This window comes from Anabrus simplex, chromosome 2 (genome assembly GCF_040414725.1).
Source record: "Anabrus simplex isolate iqAnaSimp1 chromosome 2, ASM4041472v1, whole genome shotgun sequence".
In the NCBI taxonomy this organism is placed as follows: Eukaryota; Metazoa; Arthropoda; class Insecta; order Orthoptera; family Tettigoniidae; genus Anabrus; species Anabrus simplex.
The window spans coordinates 75,030,922-75,054,957 of NC_090266.1; the positions used below are offsets into that span (position 1 = coordinate 75,030,922).

General features: G+C 36.6%; 1 protein-coding gene across 1 annotated transcript in view; it reads left to right on the forward strand.

Moving 5' to 3' along the window:
• The window catches only part of trio (trio Rho guanine nucleotide exchange factor), a 1,596,874-nt gene that overhangs the window by 1,511,235 nt on the left and 61,603 nt on the right, over positions 1 to 24,036 (forward strand). Inside the window, exons 39-43 of the mRNA XM_067140202.2 lie at positions 716 to 943; positions 11,922 to 12,113; positions 17,681 to 17,910; positions 18,904 to 19,321; positions 19,809 to 20,454. Of these exons, the coding sequence (XP_066996303.2) occupies positions 716 to 943; positions 11,922 to 12,113; positions 17,681 to 17,910; positions 18,904 to 19,321; positions 19,809 to 20,454 (1,714 nt within the window). The remainder of the gene's footprint in view (positions 1 to 715; positions 944 to 11,921; positions 12,114 to 17,680; positions 17,911 to 18,903; positions 19,322 to 19,808; positions 20,455 to 24,036) is intronic.

Here is a 24,036-nt window from a genome sequence, read left to right on the forward strand (position 1 = left end):
TATTATTATTATTATTATTATTATTATTCCATTTACATTCTTTTAATAATATGTTTTTACTGCACAAGTTCTAATAATGGAGATATTCAGGAATGTACTCTTTCGTTGCTCAGTTCATCAATGGCAGGCATCACTGACAAAGAAATACAATATCATTCAGTCATCATTGATGAAGTACCTGGCGATGGTTTTGTCATTTTTTTTTAAATGAAAAACTGTGTGGTCATTTAGCCCCTGTTGATTGGAAGAAGATAAATATGACTGTAAATTAAAAATGAGAGGCGGGGTGTCAAAAGCCTCGGCCTCAAATGCAGTAACATCGTTGAGCTAAAATAAAATGTGATGGTCTTCATTATCCCAAGTCCCTAAATCTTTTCAACAATATCATTACATTAACGGACTATTGTTATTAGTTGAGGTGTGCTCTGCCTCTTCTGCTGCTGTTCATCTTTGCTAGATAGCATTACTTCTGTATTTACAGAAAAGAACCCATCAACTACAGGTGCCAACTGCTAATCTATTTATAAACTGTGTGTTTGGTATTCAGCCTGAAAGCTGGTTTGATCCTCCACAGCTCCGCCAACAGCTGTCGTAGATAGCCTAATTTAACTGTGCATTTTTAAAAAATGTATTATCCTAGTTAGTCAATATTATTAATCTTCCTACTGTATAATATTAAATCCAAAAATTATTAATGATTTTATTGTCATTGCAGGAGCTACGTCAGATATTGGGCCACAAATTGCAACTCTGTGACCTGCTCATCAAACCAGTGCAACGCATCATGAAGTATCAACTCCTGCTCAAAGATATTTACAAGTACACTGAACGAGCCTGCCTTACAAATGAAATTGAATCACTTAAACAAGCTCTTCAAGTCATGCAAGTTGTGCCAAAAGCTGCTAATGATATGATGGATGTTGGAAGATTACAAGGATTTGATGTAAGTTATTGTGTTCATACATACATACATACATACATACATACATACATACATACATACATACTGCCCCCAGACTACCCTGCTCCCAGCCGGTTAACACGAGGAATCCAGTGGTGGAGCGTTCAAGTCGATATTCTTTTGGATTCACTTCGTTGAAAATTTTAAACACAACTGGAAAAGAAACAAACCTGACATTAATGTTCTATCAAAATGATAACTAAATTAATGGGTGGGTTTCCACAAATTCTAAGCCTTTCTTATATGAGTTTTACCTGAGCTTATAAAATGAATCAATCCTATTCTATTTGATTTATATACAAAATTTACACTTGTGGTGTAATGTCAAATGCTCCTAGGTTATTGTAATATTCACAGGTTTCACTTATCATTGCAATTAAATAAGGTGAGTAAATGTGGCTAACTCATTGTATTCCAAGTCAAATCACAAAGCAGAACTAGACTAAAATTTTCTATCTTTACATATTGGTTTGATCAAACATCAGTAGCTTCTAAAAAGCATTTACCCATGTGGTGATTGTCTAGTAAAATATTCTTCTCATATAATACACTTATGACTGTAATCGGGGTCAAATTATTGTAATTAAATAATTACTCAAGTTCTAAATTATCAATTCATTATCACAGACTAAGTTATCTGATTTAAATTAGCACTTCATTAACTTCAGTTTATGTTGATAATGTCCTTTCCTTAATTAAATTTAATCTGTTGTTAATTATCTCATTTATTTTAATTATATTTCCATTAGTAATTGAAATCTGTTGAATTTAAATTCACCTGACATTATTCATCAACTCCATCAGTCTTAAATTATTACAACATCCTTCTCTTTCACAAAATGAATCCACTGATTTTACAAATTTAATTGCTTTCAAAATGTTATTAAATCCATTGATTTAACTATCTTCAGTGAACTTAATATCATCTCAACCTCCTATCTAACTTTCCTTAAATAAAATTAACTTAAAATGTATATTCCTTTCAGAATATTAAGAGATATCTTTTCACACTAGAAATGATTGCTCTACGATTCACTGAGATTTTCCCATGGCAAAACATGAGAAATCCAACCGAAAATTTTAAATCACAAATGGCAAAATTATTCACTGAAATAATTATCTACAGCACTCGTACAATCACATACACACTCAAGGTACACGTAGATTACTGTTAATTTTATCGTATGTCGGTTCTAAATTGATTTAGGCCTGATTTATTTCTAAAGCGTATTTCACAATTTTATAGATGGCCTTGACTTAATTTTTTTAAACATTCTAATTATTTCATGAAACTGACTGATTAGTGATCAGAAACAAGAAAAGGATCACTTTAAAGACATTGACATGAATTATTTTTGGACATCAACCTTGTGGTACATTTCGAAGATCAAACGACTCGCATAAATACACAATATTGCAATATTTGCATCAATTTTGTAAGGGATTATTATTATAGACTGAGTGTACCTTTATGAGTGATTATTATTAGTAATAGCACTGGTTGCTTCCATGCAACATACACGTGCTCAATAAAGTCATCACATTATGTCTACATTACATCGTGAATGTCGTAATCACCACCACTGTTCTATCTTCGCACTATCTAGCAATAGATTCATAACTCTTGAGCACCTTTTACTTCCTAAGAGAAGTCTAATTCACTAATAGCCAAATTTAAAACCTCAATCACATTTATCAATAATTTGCCCTGTACGAACATAAAAAATAATAAAATAAAAATTATTAAAAATCATAAATTATTGATCCATTTAACCCTTAATTGACTGAAATGTGTTAAGATGAAAATCTGTCATTTGTGAGAGGAACTCAAGTCAGAAGATCATATATAATTACATCACCGGAATAAGAATGAGTCTGAAAATCACAATTTACGACACATTAATTTCAAGTTTAGCGAAGTGGTCATTTAAGTTTAATTTCTGATTATTAGTCCAAAAACACAGAAATACCGTAAATGATGAAAATCACTCGGTATCCACTCACTCCCAAGAGACAGAACTACCAGGCGAGTTGGCCGTGCAGTTAGGAGCGTGCAGCTGTGAGCTCGCATCCGGGAGATAGTGGGTTCGAACCCCACTGTCGGCAGCGCAGAAGATGGTTTTTCTTGGTTTCCCATTTTCACACCAGGCAGATGCCGGGTCTGTACTTTAAGGAAGGCCACGGCCGCTTCCTTCCCATTGCTAGGCCTTTTCTGTCCCATCATCGCCATAAGAGCTGTCTGTGTCGGTGCAACGTAAAGCAACTAGCAAAAAAAAAAAGAAATGGAACTAATTCAAGCATAGTACAAATTAAACCAGCACCATTAATATATTGAAGGTGAAAAGATACTCAAAGTTTCACAAAACTAATAAAAATACTTTGGCGAGGAAGATTATTACAGGTTCTGCTGAAAAATAAGGAGATAATATACAAATGTATTTAAATTAGCTGCGATGAAACTCAATGTGCTGTTGGGCTGGAAAACTGCTAATGATGTATCCCCGTTAAAGTCTGGCAGTCTCGTGATTGTTTAATGACATCACATCTTGGCGTTGAATTCCCTCGTAGGGTATACCATGTTGAATGATAAGGTTCCTCTTCTTTGAAGCATGTTAGTGCGATGATCCAGGTAAATCCGGCACACATGAATTTGGTTAGTATTCGACATTCTGAAGAAGCCTCCGTGGCTCAGGAAGCAACGCGCCGGCCTCTCACTGCTGGATACTGACGTACGTGAGGATTTGTGTTGGACAAAGCGGAGGCAGGACAGGTTTTTCTGCAGGTACTCCGGTTTTACCTGTCATCTTGTATTCCGGCAACACCCTCCATTAACATTTCATCTGTCAGTCATTTATTATTGCCCCAAAGGAGTGCGACAGGTTTCGGCAGCCAGCACAATTCCTATCCTCACCGCTAGATGGGGGCTTCATTAATTCCATTCCTGACCTGGTCGAATGACTGGAAATAGGCTGTAGATTTTCATTTTTTTCTACATTCTGAAACTGAAATATGACTACATTCGCTCAGACCAGATATATTTGGTTTGTTCGTCTATAGCGAAAATACTTGTCATACACCAGTCCCTATTTTCAGCTTCTATTTAACAGAATATTGCAATTATTTCACTTGTAGTTGATGACTGAAATTTCTGTTGAAAATTTAATACAACTGTTGAAAGTTCTTATATTTGAATAAGATTAGTCCACATAGTGGTTAACGTGCATAGCACAGCAAATGTACTTGCTTTCTCTTGAAGAAAGTAATATAGCTCGTATTCTCAAAATTCCGCAAGTTCTTTTGGCAGAGTAGATAATGATGAGAGTAAATTATATTGAAGAAAAGAGAAGATAGGTGTATTATTAAGAGAAGAGAACAAGTACGTCACTCATATGGCTTTTATGTTCTCGTAATTCTGATAGTGATATTAATTTGTATCCAATAATAAAATTTCTTCTGCCGATCCAAATATTCCATTGGTTCGACTCTTGGCTTATAGATATTTCCAAAATACATCCGGTGGATTTAACCTTGACACACGCAGTACAGCTGCAGAGAATCACATGGTATTGTCTCGGCCAATGACAAACATTACGGTATTTCTCACTGACAAGCGAGCCAGCAGCCTTGTCAAGTTCAAGCCTCAAGGTGAAATCTTTCCCTTCAAACACAGCTGTTCGGGTTGATCCATTGATGCAATAAAATTTCCACCATCATGGCAACTCCCTAAATACACCATAATAATGACTAAATATACGGGTACAATATGTAAATTACACATTTATTATAGACTGCTGTGCCTTTCAGCGTTCAGTCTGTGAGCCTCTGTGAATTAATTATGTGCCTCTGCAATTCTCTACTTGCACCTAGCTGCGTGGCATCATTTAATTTCACACCTCTTATCATTAGATAATAAAAAACAAAGTCCAAACATCTTTGCCTTGGTCTCCCTCCATTTCTCTTACCCTACAGGCTTGAGTCCATTATTCTTCTAGGTAGCCTGTTCTTCTCAGTTCATCTCTCATGACCCCACAACTTAAGCCGGTTTATATGCACATAGAGTTAATTCTTAGCATACCCTTTATCTCCTTATTATGAGTACCGTGTTACCATTACTCCCCTCTGCATGTATCAGACTCCTTGCTACCTTCAAGTCAGTTACTTTTAGTTTTTGCAAAAGATATCCTGACAACAACCGGCTTTCACTCGCATACAGCAAAGTTGGCCTGAAAACATATTGATGTAAAGTTAGTTTTGTCCGAGAATCAACTTCTTTCTTGCAGAATATCAGTGATTGTAACTTCTAGTTCTACGGTTTGGGTCATATTGTTATCAGCTTGCATTCGGAAGATAGTGGGTTCGTTCTCCACTGTCAGTAGCCCTTAAAAGAGTTTTCTGTGCTTCACGTACACTTAAAAACCTTTGCTTTGTCTGCAGTTTCAGTGCTTGTCATGAAGTGTTATAAGGCTAAGTTAGTATTACTGATGTTGGCTACTTTGAATGATTAAAATAACAGTTTAAAATCTGAGCCATTGCTGATGACTGTATTTAAAGGGAAGACAACTGCTGAGTGAATCAATGTAATCTTACCTGTGGGTAGCAAGGTGTGGACTGGTTGGCACTACCTGTATGCCTTAAAGAAACCAAAAATTTCATCCAGTCAAAATCTATATATATAAAATAACTTGTCCTGACTGACTGACTGACTGACTGACTGACTGACTGACTGACTGACTGACTGACTGACTGATTCATCATCGCCGAGCCAAAACTACTGGACATAAAGAAATGAAATTTTGGGGATATATTCATATTAAAATGTAGGTGCTCGCTAAGAGAGGATTTTTTGATATTCCGTCGCTAAGGGAGTGAAAAGGGGGGTGAAATTTCAAAATGTGCGTATCTATATCTCAAAACTTTTAAAGTTTACAGATGTAAAAATTGGTATTTAGAATCTTCATTAAAAATAAAGGAACACATATTTTTTTTGTTTTTGAAAAATCCCAATAGGTGGGGTGAAAAGGGGTGAAAAAGGGGTTGAATGCCTTTAATGAGGAGTCTTATATCTCAGAAACTGAAGATATTACAGACCTGACAATTGGTGTTTGGGATCTCCTTTAAAAATAAAGAAACACGTAAATTGTTTTTTGAAAATCCAATTAATGTTGGGTGGTGAAAAGGGGGTGAATTTTTAAAATGAGTGTATCTATATCTCAAAACTTTTAAAGTTTATAGATGTAAAAATTGGTATTTAGAATCTCCTTTAAAAATAAAGAAACAAGTATTTTTTGTTTCCGGAAAATCCCATTAGGAAGGGTGGAAAAGGGTGAAAAAGGGGTTGAATGCCTTTAATGAGATTACTTATATTTCAGAACCTGAAGATATTACAGACCTGAAAATTGGTATTTGGGATCTCTTTAAAAATAAAGAAACTGGTATTTTTGTTTTTGGAAAATCCAAATAATGGGGGTGAAAGGGGGGGGGGGTAAATTTTTAAAATGAGTGTGTCTACATCTTAAAACTTTACAGATGTAAAAATTGGTATTTAGAGTCTCCTTTAAAAATAAAGGAACATGTATTTGTTTGTTTTCTGTAAATCCCAATAGGAGGGGTGTAAAAGTGTGAATAATGGGTTGAATGCCTTTAATTAGGATACATACATCTCAGAAACTGAAGATATTACAGAACTGAAAATTTGTATATGGGATCTCCTTTAAAAATAAAGAAACACGTATTTTTTTGTTTTTGGTAAATCCAATGAATGACGGTTAAACAGGAGTGACAAATTGGGGTGAATTTTTTTGAAAGACTATATCTACAGAATATCTGAGAAACTTAAAATGTTACAGACATAAAAAGTGTGTATTTGGAATCTCCTGTAAATGTAAAGAAACATAGGTGATTTGTTTTGGGAAACTCCATTTAAGGGGAACTAAAAAGGGGTGAAATTTTAAAATGAGAATTTCTACAGTATCTCAAAAAACTCAACACATTACAGAAGTAAAAAATGGTATTTTTAATCTCTATTAAAAATAAAGAAACGTGTATTTTTAGTTTTTGTAAATAACACTTGGGTGGAGGGGGGCGGGTATAAGTGACTGAAAGTGGTGTTGAATTCTTTTAATTAAGCTACTGATATCTCAAAAATGAAGGTGTTACAGACATGAAATTTGATATTTGGAATCTGCTTTAAAAGTAAAAAAAACACGTATTCTCGGAAAATCCAATGAAGGGGGCAGGGTGAAAGAATTGAAAAATTAATTGACTTAATTGTTTGAGAACACATACATCTAATAAAAATTAAAGTTGTTACAGACGTGACCATAGGTATTTGGATCTCCTTTAAAAACGAAGAAAAACGCGTTTTGGGGGAACCCATCCTGGGGGGGCGGAATTGAAAAGGAGTTGAATTCCTTTCATGAGGACACATAAATCAAAAACTGAAGAAGTGTGAGAGGAAGTGAAGGAAAGTGAATTATTTTTATGGGGATACTTATATCTCAAAACTGAAGGTAATGGATGTGAACATTGGTGTTTGGAATCTCCTTTAAACACAAAGAAACACGCCTTCTTTTAATTTTTTGGAGGGGGGGTTAATAAATTTAACGGCGGTGAGGTGTAAAAGGAGGTGAGACCAATTGATTTTACTGTTCATAATGTACTTATAAGGAGCCTCCGTTGCTCAGGCGGCAGCGCGCCCTCCTCTCACAGCTGAGTTCCGTGGTTTAAATCCCAGTTACTCCATGTGACATTCGTGCTGGACAAAACGGAGGCGGGACAGGTTTTTCTCCGTTTACTCCGGTTTTTCCTGTCATCATTCATTCCAGCAACACTGTCCAATATTTTATTTCATTTCATTTGTCATTCATCGATCATTGCCCCAGAGGAGTGCTTCGGCAACCGGCACAATTCCTATTGTCGCCGCTAGATGGGGCTTTATTCATTCCATTCCTGACCCCGTCGAATGACTGGAAACAGGCTGTAGATTTTTGATGTACTTATTCTGATCATAAATCGATCATTTTTAAATCTTTCCTGGGTTCAATTTCAACAGCCATCTTTTCCTTCGGAGAACGTTCTTAGATTACAGTAGATTCTCCTGGCATATAAATAAAAATTAAACGCATTTGAAATAATCGATAGGAATGAGATTGTCCGTCAAATTGTTCACCTTTATAATAAGGTCAGTAATGCACGGAAGTCAGTCATTCGTATCGCCAGAAATCCCGTACACTTGGCTACCCGTGAGAAAGGTGCTGGTCACATTGTCAACAATGACAATGGCAGCAGAGTAATTTACCGCCAAGTAGCGGTCTTGCATCTTGCTGTGGAGTCCAGAACATATAATAATAATAATAATAATAATAATAATAATAATAATAATAATAATAATAATAATAATAATAATGTTCTGGATCGATATCAAATGTGCGGACCGCGCTGGAAACGGGTCCTGGACGGGTAATGAGTAATGACTAAGAATGCAGTCCGGCGGTGGGTTCAGTACCGCGAAGGCACCCAAGACGACACCACGCTGGATCTCCTGAAGGATTTGATCCATATTAAAAATGCTTATAGGAAAAGGTGGCAAAGATTTAGGGACCCAACTGACCGGGTGGAATACCTGGACCTAGCCCGGGAAGTACGAAATCGATTGCTGGAGAGAAAGATTGAAAAATGGGAGGAAACTTGCCATAATCTATTAGAAAACGAGTCAGATCGCGAATTTCGGCGGATTCTCGCTGAAAACGAGTCTGATCGCGAATTTCGGCGGATTATATATCTAAAACAATAAGCATTCAATTATAAATTTCAGTATAATACCGTAGCGAAGCACGGGTATCTTGCTAGTATATATATAAAATAACTTGTCCTGACTGACTGACTGACTGACTGAATGAATGACTGACTGACTGATTCATCATCGCCGAGCCAAAACTACTGGTCATAAAGAAATGAAATTTTGGGGATACATTCATATTAAGATGTAGGTGGTCGGTAAGAGAGGATTTTTGGATATTCCTTCGCTAAGGGGGTGAAAAGGGGGGTGAAATTTTTAAATGAGTGTATCTATATCTCAAAACTATGAAAGTTTACAGATGTAAAAATTGGTATTTAGAATCTTCTTTAAAAATAAGGAAACATGAATTTTTTTGTTTTCGGAAAATCCCAATAGGAGGGGTGAAAACTGGTTAAAAAAGGGGTTGAATGCCTTTAATGAGGATACTTATATCTCAGAAACTGAAGATATTACAGACCTGAAAATTGGTGTTTGGGATCTCCTTTAAAAATAAAGGAACATGTATTTTTTTGGTTTTGGAAAATCCAATTAATGGCGGTTAAACAGAAGTGACACATTGGGGTGAATTTTTTGAAAGACTATATCTACAGAATACCTGAGAAACGTAAAATGTTGGACGTAAAAAGTGGTATTTGGAATCTCCTCTAAATGTAAAGAAACATAAGTGATTTTTTTTTATAAACTCCACTTAAGGGGAGCTAAAAATGGGGTGAAATTTAAAAATGAGAATTTCTACAGTATATCTCAAAAAACGTAACATGTTTCAGAAGTGAAAAATGGTATTTTGATCTCTATTAAAAATCAAGAAACGTGTTATTTTAGTTTTCTGAAATACCACTTGGGTGGTGGGGTGGGGGGTAAAAGTGACTGAATATGGTGTTGAATTCTTTTAATTAGGCTACTGATATCTCAAAAATTATAACTTGTATACCGAATTGTTTTGGAGTGATGAATAATTTAGTTTACGGAGCTAACCTCATTTGACATTTTAGCGGTGGAACATTTTAAAATATTTCCTATTTCACACCTATGATTTAAAATATATACCGCTATCTGGAATTTTGTCTTTGTACGTATGCCTTAGATGTAACATACCGTATACTACAAAACATTTCTCCCGTAAGAGGTCTAGATGGTAGTTGACTCTCAAAAACACAATATCCATTCTTCCCGAAATCGTTTCAGGCACGAACATAACTTTTTTTAAATGGTGGTCTTCTACATCCTAGATATTAATAAGTATTTCAAAACATACACCGCTTAAAAAGTATTCATTCCCCCATTACTGTTCGACGAGCAAAATCAAAGTTTCACAGGTTGGTCACTTTTATGTCCTAGATGTTAAATCAGATATGGTTTAAAACATTCAAATTCTTCCGTAGGAGGTTCAAGTGATCGTACTATATGAAATAAATGATCATTCCCCCAAAACCGTTTGATGCACGAACAAGGACGTATTTTACAGGCTCGGCTGACAGTGGACTCTCTAAAATGAATTTTGAATAATAACTTCCATTTTAAAGCCGTTGTGAAGCGTGGGTATCTTGCTAGTTTTGCATAAAACAAGGGATGTTGTAAATTAGATTCTTGTTTTTCAACATATCTTCATAGATCCCATATTAACTCTTACAGTGCCAAGGTAATTTTAAGTTCTATTTGATGCATTTGAGTTATTTATCGTAATATATTAAGTTTATTATTATTCTACTGTAGTTATAGTTACTTAGCAATTTATTTAGGTCGTAGTAAAGTTGTAAATAGTACATTTATCACAACAAGGCATGTTGTCACGTACCGTAGGCCTAATTCGGGAGAAGAAATTGAGGGACTTTTGGGTTGGTTGAAGATGTAAGCCGCTCTGATTTTAGTGAAAGTGATGATTATGATGTTTTTTGGGGGTCTTCAGATTGCGCACCAGAGAATGATGGAGCCGTGCCATTGGCTAATGAGCTTACAACATTTCGTGCAACTTCAACGAGTTATAGTGACAGTGCTAAAGAAAATATCAGTGACAGTGAATTAGATGATTCTTGGACTGAATGCATATTCTCTGAAAGTAATGTTGTCCATCCCCACCATTTTTATCAAATCCCAGGGCCAAAACATGTAGGCCTACCTCAACCTGATGCTCCACCCGTAAAATATTTCAGTCTGTTCTTTACACTTTCATTCCTGACACTATTAGTCGATTTTGTATGTTGTTCTGATCTTCTGAACTGTCTGTAGTAACAAATATTGCTACTAAACACAGTTCTCTCAGATGATTACTATTACTCTCCCAAAATTCATAAAATATCCAATTGTTGACAGGTAACACTGTTGGTGTCTTTCTCTCCACATGTTCAATGTTTTTGGAAATTAGTTTATAAATTGGAAAGTAAACCTACATTAACAATATAAATTGTTATATATCATCCCAGATAAGAGTTAAGATGAAATATCTTCACTTAGTCACTTTGGATTTAGTGTGCAATGTGCATTAATTTCAAATTATGTTTTTCCTTTTTTAAATAAAATATAATAATATTTTTGTGCACATTATTCCACGAAATTTTGTTTTTTGAAATGCAAGTCACATTTTTATATTCCATGGAGTATATCAAGCTCACATACCAAATTTTACCTCCATATCTTTTAAAATGAGACGTAAATAATAAAATTTATACAGTGATGCAAAATCCACTGAAACGTGCTTGGCATTCTATGCATATGGTGACCTATTATGGGTCGGCATCCAAAGAGTTAAGAGAGATACTTGCACATTTTCATTTGAAGTTTCCATATAATATGGTGTTGACTTTTGAGTTTGAAACAGTAGTGATTGGATTAACCTAAATGCAAAGCTCTATAAAAATGCATTCAGTGGTTTTTGTTTGAGGGAGGGCAGGCAGGCAGGCAGGCAGGCAGGCAGGCAGGCAGGCAGGCAGTTATCTATGTTTTGCCATTGCCCTAAATACATTAAAATGTTTAAAAGCACATCAATTGTTACAAAAAATCAAATAGACAGAAAGCCATTACTTTTTTATTTGCATAGATTATTGAGACTAGTATATTCTCTTCACCTTTGTTTCAACCAAATGTTGAAATATTTGTACACATTTTTTTTGAAGGTAACTTTATTCATATTATTCTGTGTTGTGATAATTCTCTCATAATTTTCAGGGAAAGAGAACTGCTCAAGGCAAACTTTTACTTCATGGTACTTTGATCTGCTGTGATGGCAGCTCTGCATTCAGTTTTAAGGGCAAAGAACATCAAGTGTTCCTGTTCGAACAGAGCATTATCTTCAGTGAGGCTATGGGCAAGAAGACTCAGTTCACCAATCCTGTCTACAAATACAGGGCACACATTCAGGTAAGTGGAGAGAAACTAACAGGTAATGGAAACATATTATTTCTTCCTAATTTTTATCCTTCTTGGGAGATTTTCTGTATTTTTTTCATACTTCAGCAGAGAATCCCATGCTGTCTTTAAATTAGAATTATTCACTATAATCCTTGATTACACTAGTCTTTAATTTCTTTTTCCCCTGCGGTAAAGGGTTTAATATGTGATCTTACATAAATTAGGTATGCAGAGTTCAAATCTGTTTTCAGTATTTCCGTATCACATCAGGATTTTTTACAGTAGCTTCATAATTTCCTTTGATATTATCATGTTGATCACATTTCAGTCAATTTTGACACCCCTTAACCCAGGAGTGATGGCGCGGGGTCTTTTGTGACCTGGTGCAAATTTATTCTGTTCGATTGTGCTTATTTTTAAACTTAGAAACCTTGGATGCCACATTCCTTGCCTTTTGTCTGAGGTCAGTGGCATTGTAGTGGAGGGTGTTCATTCTTAAAAAGAGGATTATTGTCGAGTGGTGCAATGAAGTGTTTCGTTAGACCCCGTGTCACCAGTCCCATTTGTCGGAAGTACACCAGCAGCAGTGTAGCGTGTACCCCTTGAGTTACTTGTATAATCATGTTAGGAATTCATTTAGTCAATCCCTTATTGCTGAAATGAGTTATGAAGGTTATGGGGCAAGGGGGTTATCTCTTTTACAGTCCATAGAAGAGGAAGAAGTTTTAGCTGGAGTGGGGATGAATTGGAAGAAGTAGACGTAACAGTGACAGAGTGCTAATGAAGAAGTAGTCGGTACTTGCGATGATGACTTACCTCTTTCTGAACGGTTACAGACCATAAAAGGAAAGTATGGTGTTACAAAATGGACAAAAATTCCTCCTCCTAAAACCTCACGTACTCACACCCACAACATTTGTGAGATGCATTGTCATGAAGAGTATAATTATTTCCAGTAGTGTAATTGTTTACTGGTGGAATCTTTCACTCTCCTCATCACTTAGGGCTCCCAAATTGTCCAGAAAGTTATCTAGATGATTGTTCATGAAATGGACCTTTAAACTCATGTTGCAGCTCATAGCTTGAAATAATTTCAACATATTTTTCAAAATTACAGTATAGTTCACGTCTTTTACATTTCCCAAAAGTATATTTTTTACTTCTCTGAATGCACACCATGCCTGACGTTCACCATCATTCATAGTGGCCAAAAATGCAGTGTTCTTCATACGGAGCCTAGTCTGTGGTCCATCAAATACTCCTTCTTTCATCTTAGCTTCTGACAGTAGTGGAAATCTTTGGTTTAAATACTCTAAGCACATACTGCTTTTGTCCAGAGCTTTTACAAATTGCTTAATGATCCCAAGTTTGATATATAAAAGGGGAAGTTGTACTTTTTTTAGGATCAACCAGTCTAGCACGAATTACATTTTTCTTTCCAGGAGTTAAACTTTCCCTCTTAGACCACTTTTTCGTCGTCCAGTGTTCATCTCTACTTCCACTATTCCAATGACACAAAAAGCCAGGAGATTTTGTGTAACATGCTTGTTGGTATAGCAAGATAGCAGTTCCCTTTAGGCCTCCACACAGTAGCCCATGATGCTCCTGGCAGTCAATTTTTTTCTGGAATCAACTGAAAATTTTGTAAGTTTCTTTGGGGAAAACAGAATATCCAATGGGAATCTAAGGAAATTTGCTTCTATTATGCAGTAACACTGCTTTCAGGCTTCTCTTTGAATCATCAATAAATAAACACGTCATTGCTATTATAATGTTCACCAACAAAGCAAAGAATTAAACCTGATATGTTGCAGCATAAACTACCTGTTTTTCCTTTTTGAGAAACACAAAGCATAAACATGATTGTCATGCTTGTGTTCACGCCCTCATGTCATTGGCTTCATATTATTTCCAATTTGGTATTCCACTTACATTTTTAATGAGCTGTTTTAATTAGAATTTTAATGGAAGAAGTTTTAGTCTCCGACAAGATTATAGTTTAATCATCGACTGTGTTTCCATTAGCATCTTTATATATTGTATCATTTTTCACATTTTTATGTCCCAAATTTTTATAACTGGCTAAACTTTAGTTTCCACATTTAATATTAGTTGTACACTTGATGATTGTTTTTAGGCTGAAGATGCCCTTAATTGAGGGCGAAACATGTCCCATTTAAGTGATAGTCTGTTTATGTAACCACCATAAGTGAAAATAAAAGTATTGAATAGGTGGATTAAATTTAAAAACCTTTATTTAACTGTAAATTTTCAATATGGACCAAAAATAAGATTTATAGCATGTAATTAAGTGGACTTTCCAAAAAAAAAAAAAAAGTGTTCCTTTATTTTGAAAGGAAATTCAAAATACCAACTTTCACGTCTGTAACAGCTTCAGTTTTTATGATAAAGTATCCTCGTAAACATATTTCAACTCCTTATTTACTTAGACCTTTTACGTCGATTTTCCAAAGAAAAAAATGCATGTTTCTTGATTTTTAAAGGAGATTCCAAATACTAATTTGCATGTCTAAGAAGGAGCTGCAGACTGGAAAGAAAGAGTTAGAAATGGCTGTGGAAGTAAGGAGAAATTGAAGGAACTTGCTAGAAAATTGAATCTAGCAAAGAAGGCAGCTAAGGATAACATGATGGCAAGCATAATTGGCAGTCGTACAAATTTTAGTGAAAAATGGAGGGGTATGTATAGGCAATTTAAGGCAGAAACGGGTTCCAAGAAGGTCATTCCAGGAATAATTAATGAACAAGGGGAGTGTGTATGTTAGGATCTTCAAAAGACAGAAGTATTCAGTCAGCAGTATGTAAAGATTGTTGGTTACAAGGATAATGTCCAGATAGAGGAGGAGACCAAGGCTACAGAAGTATTAAAATTTACGTATGATAACAATGACATTTACAATAAGTTACAAAAGTTGAAAACTAGAAAAGCGGCTGGAATTGATAAGATTTCTAGGGATATACTAAAGAAAATGGGTTGGGATATAGTACCATATCTGAAGTACTTACTTGATTATTGTTTGGTCAGAGGAGCTATACCAGATGAATGGAGAGTTGCTATAGTAGCCCCTGTGTATAAAGGAAAGGGTGATAGACATAAAGCTAAAAATTACAGGCCAGTAAGTTTGACATCCATTGTATGTAAGCTTTGGGAAGGCATTTTTTCTGATTATATTAGACATGTTTGTGAATATAATAACTGGTTCGATAGAAGGCAGTTTGGTTTTAGGAAATGTTATTCCACTGAAGCTCAACTTGTAGGATTTCAGCGAGATATAGCAGATATCTTGGATTCAGGAGGTCAAATGGACTGTATCGCGATTGACCTGTCTAAAGCATTTGATAGGGTGGATCATAGGAGACTACTGGCAAAAATGAGTGCAATTGGACTAGACAAAAGAGTGACTGAATGGGTTGCTATATTTCTAGAAAGTAGAGAATTAGAGTAGGTGAAGCTTTATCTGACCCTGTAATAATTAAGAGGGGAATTCCTCAAGGCAGTATTATCGGACCTTTATGTATTCTTATATTTATAAATGATACGAGTAAATGAGTGGAATCAGAGGTAAGGCATTTTGCGGATGATGTTACTCTACAGAGTAATAAATAAGTTACAAGATTGTGAGCAACTGCAACGTGACCTTGAAAATGTTGTGAGATGGACAGCAGGCAATGGTATGTTGATAAACGGGGTTAAAAGTCAGGTTGTGAGTTTCACAAATAGGAAAAGTCCTCTCAGTTTTAATTACTGCGTTGATGGGGTGAAAGTTCCTTTTGGGGATCATTGTAAGTATCTAGGTGTTAATATAAGGAAAGATCTTCATTGGGGTAATCACATAAATGGGATTGTAAATGAAGGGTACAGATCTCTGCACATGGTTATGAGGGTGTTTAGGGGTTGTAGTAAGGATGTAAAGGAGAAGGCATGTAAGTCTCTGGTAAGACCCCAACTAGAGTATGGTTCCAGTGTATCGGACCCTCACCAGGATTACTTGATTCAAGAACCGGAAAAAATACAAAGAAAAGCAGCTCGATTTGTTCTGGGTGATTTCCGACAAAAGAGTAGCGTTACAAAAATGTTGCAAAGTTTGGGCTGGGTAGAATTGAGAGAAAGAAGAAGAGCTGCTCGACTAAGTGGTATGTTCCGAGCTGTCAGCTGGGCGATGGCGTGGAATGACATTAGTAGACGAATAAGTTTGAGTGGCGTTTATAAAGGTAGGAAAGATCACAACATGGAGGATAAAGTTGGAATTCAAGAGGACAAACTGGGGCAAATATTCATTGATAGGAAGGGGAGTTAGGGATTGGAATAACTTACCAAGGGAGATGTTCAATAAATTTCCAATTTCTTTGAAATCATTTAGGAAAAGCCTAGGAAAAAAACAGATAAGGAATCTGCCACCTGGGCGACTGGCCTAAATGCAGATCAGTATTGATTGATATTGATTGATTGATCTTCATTTTTTGAGATATAAGTATCCTCATAAAAGTAATTAAACTCATTTTTCACCCCAGTCCGTTAAATTGATTCCCTCCCCACCCCCACCTCCAAAAAATTTGTTTATTTTTAAAGGCGATTTCAAATACCAGTTTTCACATTTGTAACATCTTTAGATTTTTTGGTTATACAAAAAATCAACTAATTTTTCAATTCTTTCATCCCCCCGTTAAGGGTTTTTTTTTTTTCCAAAAACCAAAGAATACATGTTTTCTTAATTTGAATGGAGATTCCAACAATTCTGAAATATGTTAAGTTTTTGAGATAGACTGTAGTACGCTAATTTTAAAAATTCACCCCCTTTTTCAGTTCCCCTTAAGTGGATTTTCCAAAAAAAAAAGTTTGTTTCTTTACTTTTACAGGAAATTCCAAATACCAGTTTTCAAATCTGTAATATGTTATGTGTCCGAGATAATTTGCAGATATAGTCTTTTTAAAAATTCACCCTGTTTGTCAATCCTGTTCACCCCCTATTCATCGGATTATTCAAAATCACAAAAATACTTGTTTCTTTTATTTTCAAAGGAGATTCCAAGTACCAATTTTCGTGTCTGTAACATCTCAGTTTTTGGAGATATAATTCTCCTCATAATAGGTATTCAACCCCTTTTCCCCCTTTTTTCATCCCCCTCAATGGGATTTTCTGAAAAAGAAAATACATGTTTCGTTATTTTTAAAGGAGATTCCAAATACCAATTGTTACATTTGTAAACTTTTAGTTTTTGATATATCGATATCCTAATTTTAAAAAATCACCCTCGTTTCCACCCCCTTAGCGCCGGAATATCCAAGAATCCTCCCTTAGTGAGCACCTACACCCTAATATAAATTCATCCCCAAAATTTCATTTCTTTATGTCCAGTAGTTTTGGCTCGGTGATGATGAATCAGTCAGTCAGGACATGTTATCTTATATATAGATTATTATTATTATTATTATTATTATTATTATTATTATTATTATTATTATTATTATTATTATTAGTCTATGTTATCAAATACAGGAGTAATGTTTTTATACTTTTATTCTGGCAATTTACGATATTTATTATTCTTTCTTTCAGTTGAACAAGATGGAACTGAACGAAACGGCTGATGAGACTGATCCCTGCAAGTTCAGCATTGTATCAACGGACCCCAACAAGCCGAGTGTGTCGTATATCTGCCAGGCCTCGTCTAAAGAGAACTATGAGGAGTGGGTTTCAACAATAAAAAACATTCTCAAGTCGCAAAATGACTTTCTGAAGGCTATTCAGTACCCAATACAGTTTCAGAAGAATTTGACGAAAGATTCGTAAGTATTGAGGAAACTGCAGACTGATGACCCCTGTGGCAAGAGTGTTAGGCAGTTTGGAACACAATCATTACCAAAGAAAACTGATTACTTACTCTTGATGAAAATATTATTTTCATAGAAATTCTATTCTAAGGTGAACTGAGTGCTCATTATGATATGTAGTGCAAGAAGCCAGTACCAGGCAGTCAAGGCTTCCTCCCCGTGAGTGTAAAAGCATTGAGAGGAACCAGATTGAAATAGAGTTGAATGAGATGAATTGAATGGAAGATGTTGGGGTGTGTTTTTAAGGCCTTCAAATTTACCTGGCAAAGATTTTGACCTTTTTACTTTGTTTTACTAGGGTTTTGTACACCTTTTGGGAGCTTTTAGCTCCCTTCTCAGCTTCTTACAATTTTTTAGTTTTAGTAAGTATCGGAAATGTGCCTGCTAAATGTTCAACTAGAAACTCTTGCTCCTGCCACAGTGATTAGTATGGCTGTTTCTTGCCCTTACTGTAGAGAAAATCAGGAATAACGGGTATGAATCTCAATTCTTCTTTACTACAAGCGCTCTCTTGCTCCAGTCCAAATAAATAAGTGAAAAACTCGTATATTAATTGCTGATTGTCAATAACCTGCTCTTCATGTTGGTTCCTATGTGCTCTCAACATGACGTGGAGTCAAAAAAGACAGTGAGATTATAATGTACATAATATGTATGTTTGTATATAATAAATGCAAATGATTTTCAATAGAATGAAAAAGTGAAATAATGTCCTGTATATAATTGATTGAAGATCCTCCATCCTATTCCTGCACTCATTCCTGGATAGTTTACCTGGTAGGTGTAAATATGAATTTCCTCACCTGTTCCTTTTCACTATTCATAAAAAGATTACCATGAGAATAACCGAGACATTTATCACTTAAGTGTTAATTATTTTCATTATCCTTTATTGTTTGATATATTTTTTTATTTTCATTTTGTTTTCTTGTTATTTTATTTGCTCAGCTTGGCCCCTGAGTTGAGCTCGGCGTGGAACCCTACACTAAGGAAGACCTTGTCGCATCCGAACACTCAAACCTCACTTGCAGCTGACAAAGCCAATGGAAGACTGCATAAACACCTTGAAAAAGCTAGCACCATCCCTTGCTCGGGCACACTTCCCGATGCTTTCCCGGTCGATAGGGGACCTGATACACGTACAAGCTCTATCGAAGGATTCTCTGCGGCTGAGAAACATAATAACCGTACCCAGAGCCCGACCAAATCCAGACTGAATTTTTTGGAGGGCTTCCGCAATCCACTGAGGTCACGAACCAAGAGCGAAGTACCCTGTGTTGGCGAGTGGGCTCCAAATCCTGAACATAGCACCTATGAGGATAAGAGTATCACTCGAAGGTGGTCCGAGACTGGTACACCCACTGTGGTAAGATTTTAACTGTGCTGGAGCATGAGCACTGCATGTGTCTTCATACTAACACTTCTGTGGGGTGATATCTCTTCGACTTCTACAATTTTCTGCTGAGGAAATTGGGTGTTTGCTCTTTCCATCCCTGTTTGCAAGCTGCTAACAAATTCAGTTGGAATTACAACCTTCCCTTCTGTTCCTGTAATACTGAATGTATTTCAATCCTTCAGTTACTTGTTTGACTAGTACTATTAATAATCTCAATTCCAAACTCCAAACTTCATTACTAACAAGACTTGCTGTTGCAATGTAGAATTTCTTGTGGCTGAACAGTGTGCCTCATGGAAGAAGTGGTGCTTTGCTTCTCCGGGTGGAATGAGGGTAAGAATTTGTCTACTTGAATGTGCTTGGTAATAGTGATGCATGTAGTGACTGTTAATGCAGATTTGTGCTGGTGTTTCAACGATCAATGTTCTGCAGAATTTAGACTTCTTGTTTCTGCTAGGTCGAGCACTCATCGACGCCTGTGATCTCTCCTGGTTCAGTGGAGAAAATGATGTCGGACTGTCACATCGCTGAGGACGAAGAATTGGATATGAACAAGGGAGAGGCTGCTGAGGTGAAAGCATTCAGTCCAGAGAGAGGTTATCTAATCCATCAGCATGGAGATATCAAGGAAACAGAGGAAGAAGGTTGGGCTCCCCAGCAAGTTGTGAGGAAGCCGTGGTCCTTCCGTTTTCGTAAGCCAAGTTTTGGAGGTGGCGGTAGACGGGGCGAACGCCGCTCATTTGACGGAGGACATAGTTCTCCTCTTCGAGAATATCCTGTTTCTCCACCAGAGTTTCAGGAGAGGTTACAAGATTTAAGTGTTCCTTGTGGGACTAGAGCTGAATTACGATGTAGACTTCAGTGTGATGCTAGTGATGTGAACATTGTGTGGAAAAAAGCTATGAGTATTCAGAGACATGGGCATGATCCAGGAAATGTTACTACAATACGTAGTGGAGGAAGGTTTCTTATAAATCTGACAGATGATGGAACTGCTAACCTAATTATTGAAAACTGCCAACTATCGGATGCTGGCGATTATTCATGTGAGGTGTCCAATGATGCTGGGAATATTTCAACGACAGCCAGTCTCTCCATCTCAGGTGAGAATAGAAACATTTCCTTACAAAATTCAGTAAATAACATTTTAACATTAAATTCTTTTCAACATTCCAGCATTGTTCCCTAGCTGTCGTTATACAAATTTATATTATTTTTTGCTCTAACAGAACCCTACATCATATTTCTATATGATATGATAAATATGCTTATATTAACCCTGACAGTACCAGGCCATTTCTCGAAACTCAAACTACCAACTTTGTGACCACCAGAATAATTTGTTCTGTTAGACCTTTTTATTTTGAGAAATGTTATCATATGGACCACAAACAACAACAAGAGTATTCTTGATTAAATCATATTCACACACAGATTTGTCTGTTTTGGTAAAAACAATAATGTGCAGTTCATGGATCACTTCCTTCTGAATCTCCATTCCACTTTGTACAAACGATTGTCTTGTTGCTATGCTTTCCACACAGATCATTGTTGCTTTGTTCACTTTGTTTCATTTCTGTCCTTTGGTGTGACACACTGTGGTGTATAGATAGCACAAGCTTCCCTGGCTGTGCCCTTCTGTTCTATTTTACACATCAGTACACCCCCCATGGCCAAAACTGTTGACTTGTGGAGCCCTACGGTATTTTTGCACTTTCTTGAATTAAAGGTTTTATTAGTTGAGTGGTCAGTTCTTGTAAGTACAGCCTTCGCTTATTGATTTTTCCTTGTTCCAGTCTGGAAAATTTAGTAATAGTAATGTATAACCATTCAAAGCTGCAATATCTATGAGTATAAAAAACAGTCTGTGCCCATCTCTGAGATCCCCTTTTTGTAGAATATTCCCGTACCATCGGGTCTACTGCTTCTACTCCACCTTTTGTTTCATTGTTATACACATTTATCACAGTTTTTTTTTTGGATCAGATGAGGAACTAATAGCTGTATTAGCATGTTGGGTAGACAACAGTAGAAGGTTCCTCTTTGACTTCTGACGAGCAGCGTATGACACTAATATCCCAGGATCATTGCTAGTACTTGAATCAGAGAAGGCAAATTTGCTAGAATACAGCTGTCTTCCAGCTAGGTCTTTCAGTTTCTCCAGTATGTGCTTCCTGTTCTGTTGAATAGTCGCTACTAATGTGAGTTTATGGTGGTTTCACAAGTCCTCTGCTAGATCCTCTGAAGTGTACAGTAATATTGATCTGAAGTTACATTACAGATGATAAAAAAAGAAAGAAGCAATTGAATGGTACGATGACAGAGTTCATTATGGACAATCTTCTCTTTCAGGATGTATCAGAAATATATATTACACGGAAAGTTTTAAAAATTCGAAATGGTGGGCATAAAATACCTGCATCTCCCTGTTGGTACTACTAGGGTTAAACTGTTGTATAGAGTAATCTGGCAATCAACACGTAAATAGCTGGAGATTAATTTCAGTATGTTGTCGTTTTTGTTGATTCTCGTGCAAAAAATCAATGTGCGTTTCCCATGTTATGTTACTGTTTAAAGTTATACTACCCAAACATTTAGCTGAATTTATCAATGGTATATTCTCCGTTGGCCGGCCCCGTGGTGTAGGGGTAGCGTGCCTGCCTCTTACCCGGAGGCCCCGGGTTCGATTCCCGGCCAGGTCAGGGATTTTTACCTGGACCTGAGGGCTGGTTCGAGGTCCACTCAGCCTACGTGATTAGAATTGAGGAGCTATCTGACGGTGAGATAGCGGCCCCGGTCTAGGAAGCCAAGAATAACGGCCGAGAGGATTCGTCGTGCTGACCACACGACACCGTAATCTGCAGGCCTTCGGGCTGAGCAGCGGTCGCTTGGCAGGCCAAGGGCTGTAGTGCCATGGGGTTGGGGTATATTCTCCGTTGTGCATGTAGAGTTACAAACTACATCTGAAGAATATTCTTTTTTTTTTTTTTTTTTTCATTAAATAATGCACAGTGAGTTTTAGATGGATAAACATTTAACATAGGTAGGTGTACAAAAGAGAGAGAAGGGAAGAGAAGTTGTAAAGACAGGTAGGCTAATGTTTTAAGGGGAACAAAACTGAGGGTCAAGGGGTCTACTCAGGGGTAGAGTTCAGGAGAGGTATCAGTAAGAAATCTCTATGAAACACAGAAGGTAGAACAGCAGAGGGAAGATGAGGAACAGGAAAGTGTAAGACGAGGGGGAAGGTAAATTGAAAAGGAAATGTATTGTAGAGGACAGGAAGAGGGAGGTGGTAGAATGGGAGAGGGGAAGGGAGGAGGAAGTAGGTGCTGCAGCCATCACAGAAGATGAGGGAGACCAGAAAGGGAGAGGTTCTAATGAGGTGAGTAGGGTTGAGGTTCTGGTCATTGGGGGTTTCATTGTTACGCATGTGAGGAAAAGTGTGTGGTGGAAAGGGAACCAGGGTCGAGCGTTATCCAGGAATTGGGTAAAATTGAGAGAGTTGGCTGTGTGGTTAGAGGCGCAGAGCTATGAGCTTGCATTCAGGAGATAGTAGTTTTGAACACCACTGTCGGCAGCCCTGTAGATCGTTTTCCGTGATTTCCCATTTTCAAACCAGGTGAGGAGTGATAACAAAAATATGCATTTATATGAAACCCTTTAAATTATGAAGTTAAAATTTCAAACGATATCCTGGGTATTAAAACAACAGAAGGTTTTAACAGTACATTATGCAACAACACCACACCCGGGAAACTGGAGTTGGGAAATGATGATGATGATTATGCAACAAGCCTATAATGGCAATAATTAAGACACGAGTATGTTTATAAAATGAGCAATGCGAGTTTTATAATTTCCATACGAGTGTCTTAATTACCATTACTAGCAAAACGCGACAGACGTCCTGCCTGTGTACATTTATTTACCTCAGCATATACGACACTAATATCGGTCGTTTTCGATTACTTTTACATTTTATCCTCTCCCCTTGGGCTGGGAGGGGTGTCCTGTCCCCACACTATTTGATAAAAGCAGAAATAAGTTTTAAGGGACACATCATAATCTTCACATACTGTTGGGTAGGCAACCTGCTGATTGGACTTGTCTTGCGGTTTGCTTATCTTCCCCTATTTTATTTTTCATCCCTTAGTGCCGAACTACCTATCAGATTTTGTTCAAACTACTCCATAATCCCTCTCAGATGTAATAAGAACAAACTGTGAACATTTCAGCGAAATCGATCCAGTAGTTTTTGAGTCTATTAGCTTCAAACATACCAACATCCAATTTTATATATTGTTCCTTGATAGCCAAAAGGGCCAACGTTAAATTTTTTGTGAAATTGAGTTATTGATATATTCGTATTTAGCGATGTGAAATGCACATTCTGGCAAAGGGACAGACGTTTTAGTCCCATAATAAGCCGAAAAATACAAAATCAAAGTATCAGCCACGGGCGAACGTTCTCCAGACGTTACTGTCATAAGGGCCAACGTCCTATCTTTACAATACATATAGCCTGTTTTATGAACGAAAATTGGGTACATTATATCCTTAGTTGGAGCTTTGTTACAATTACAGATAATGTAATTTACACTGTATCATTATGTATGTACCCGTACTATGCTTCAGAGTCAGCTAGAGGTACAGTTTACCGTGTTTTGTTTGTAATATTCATGTTA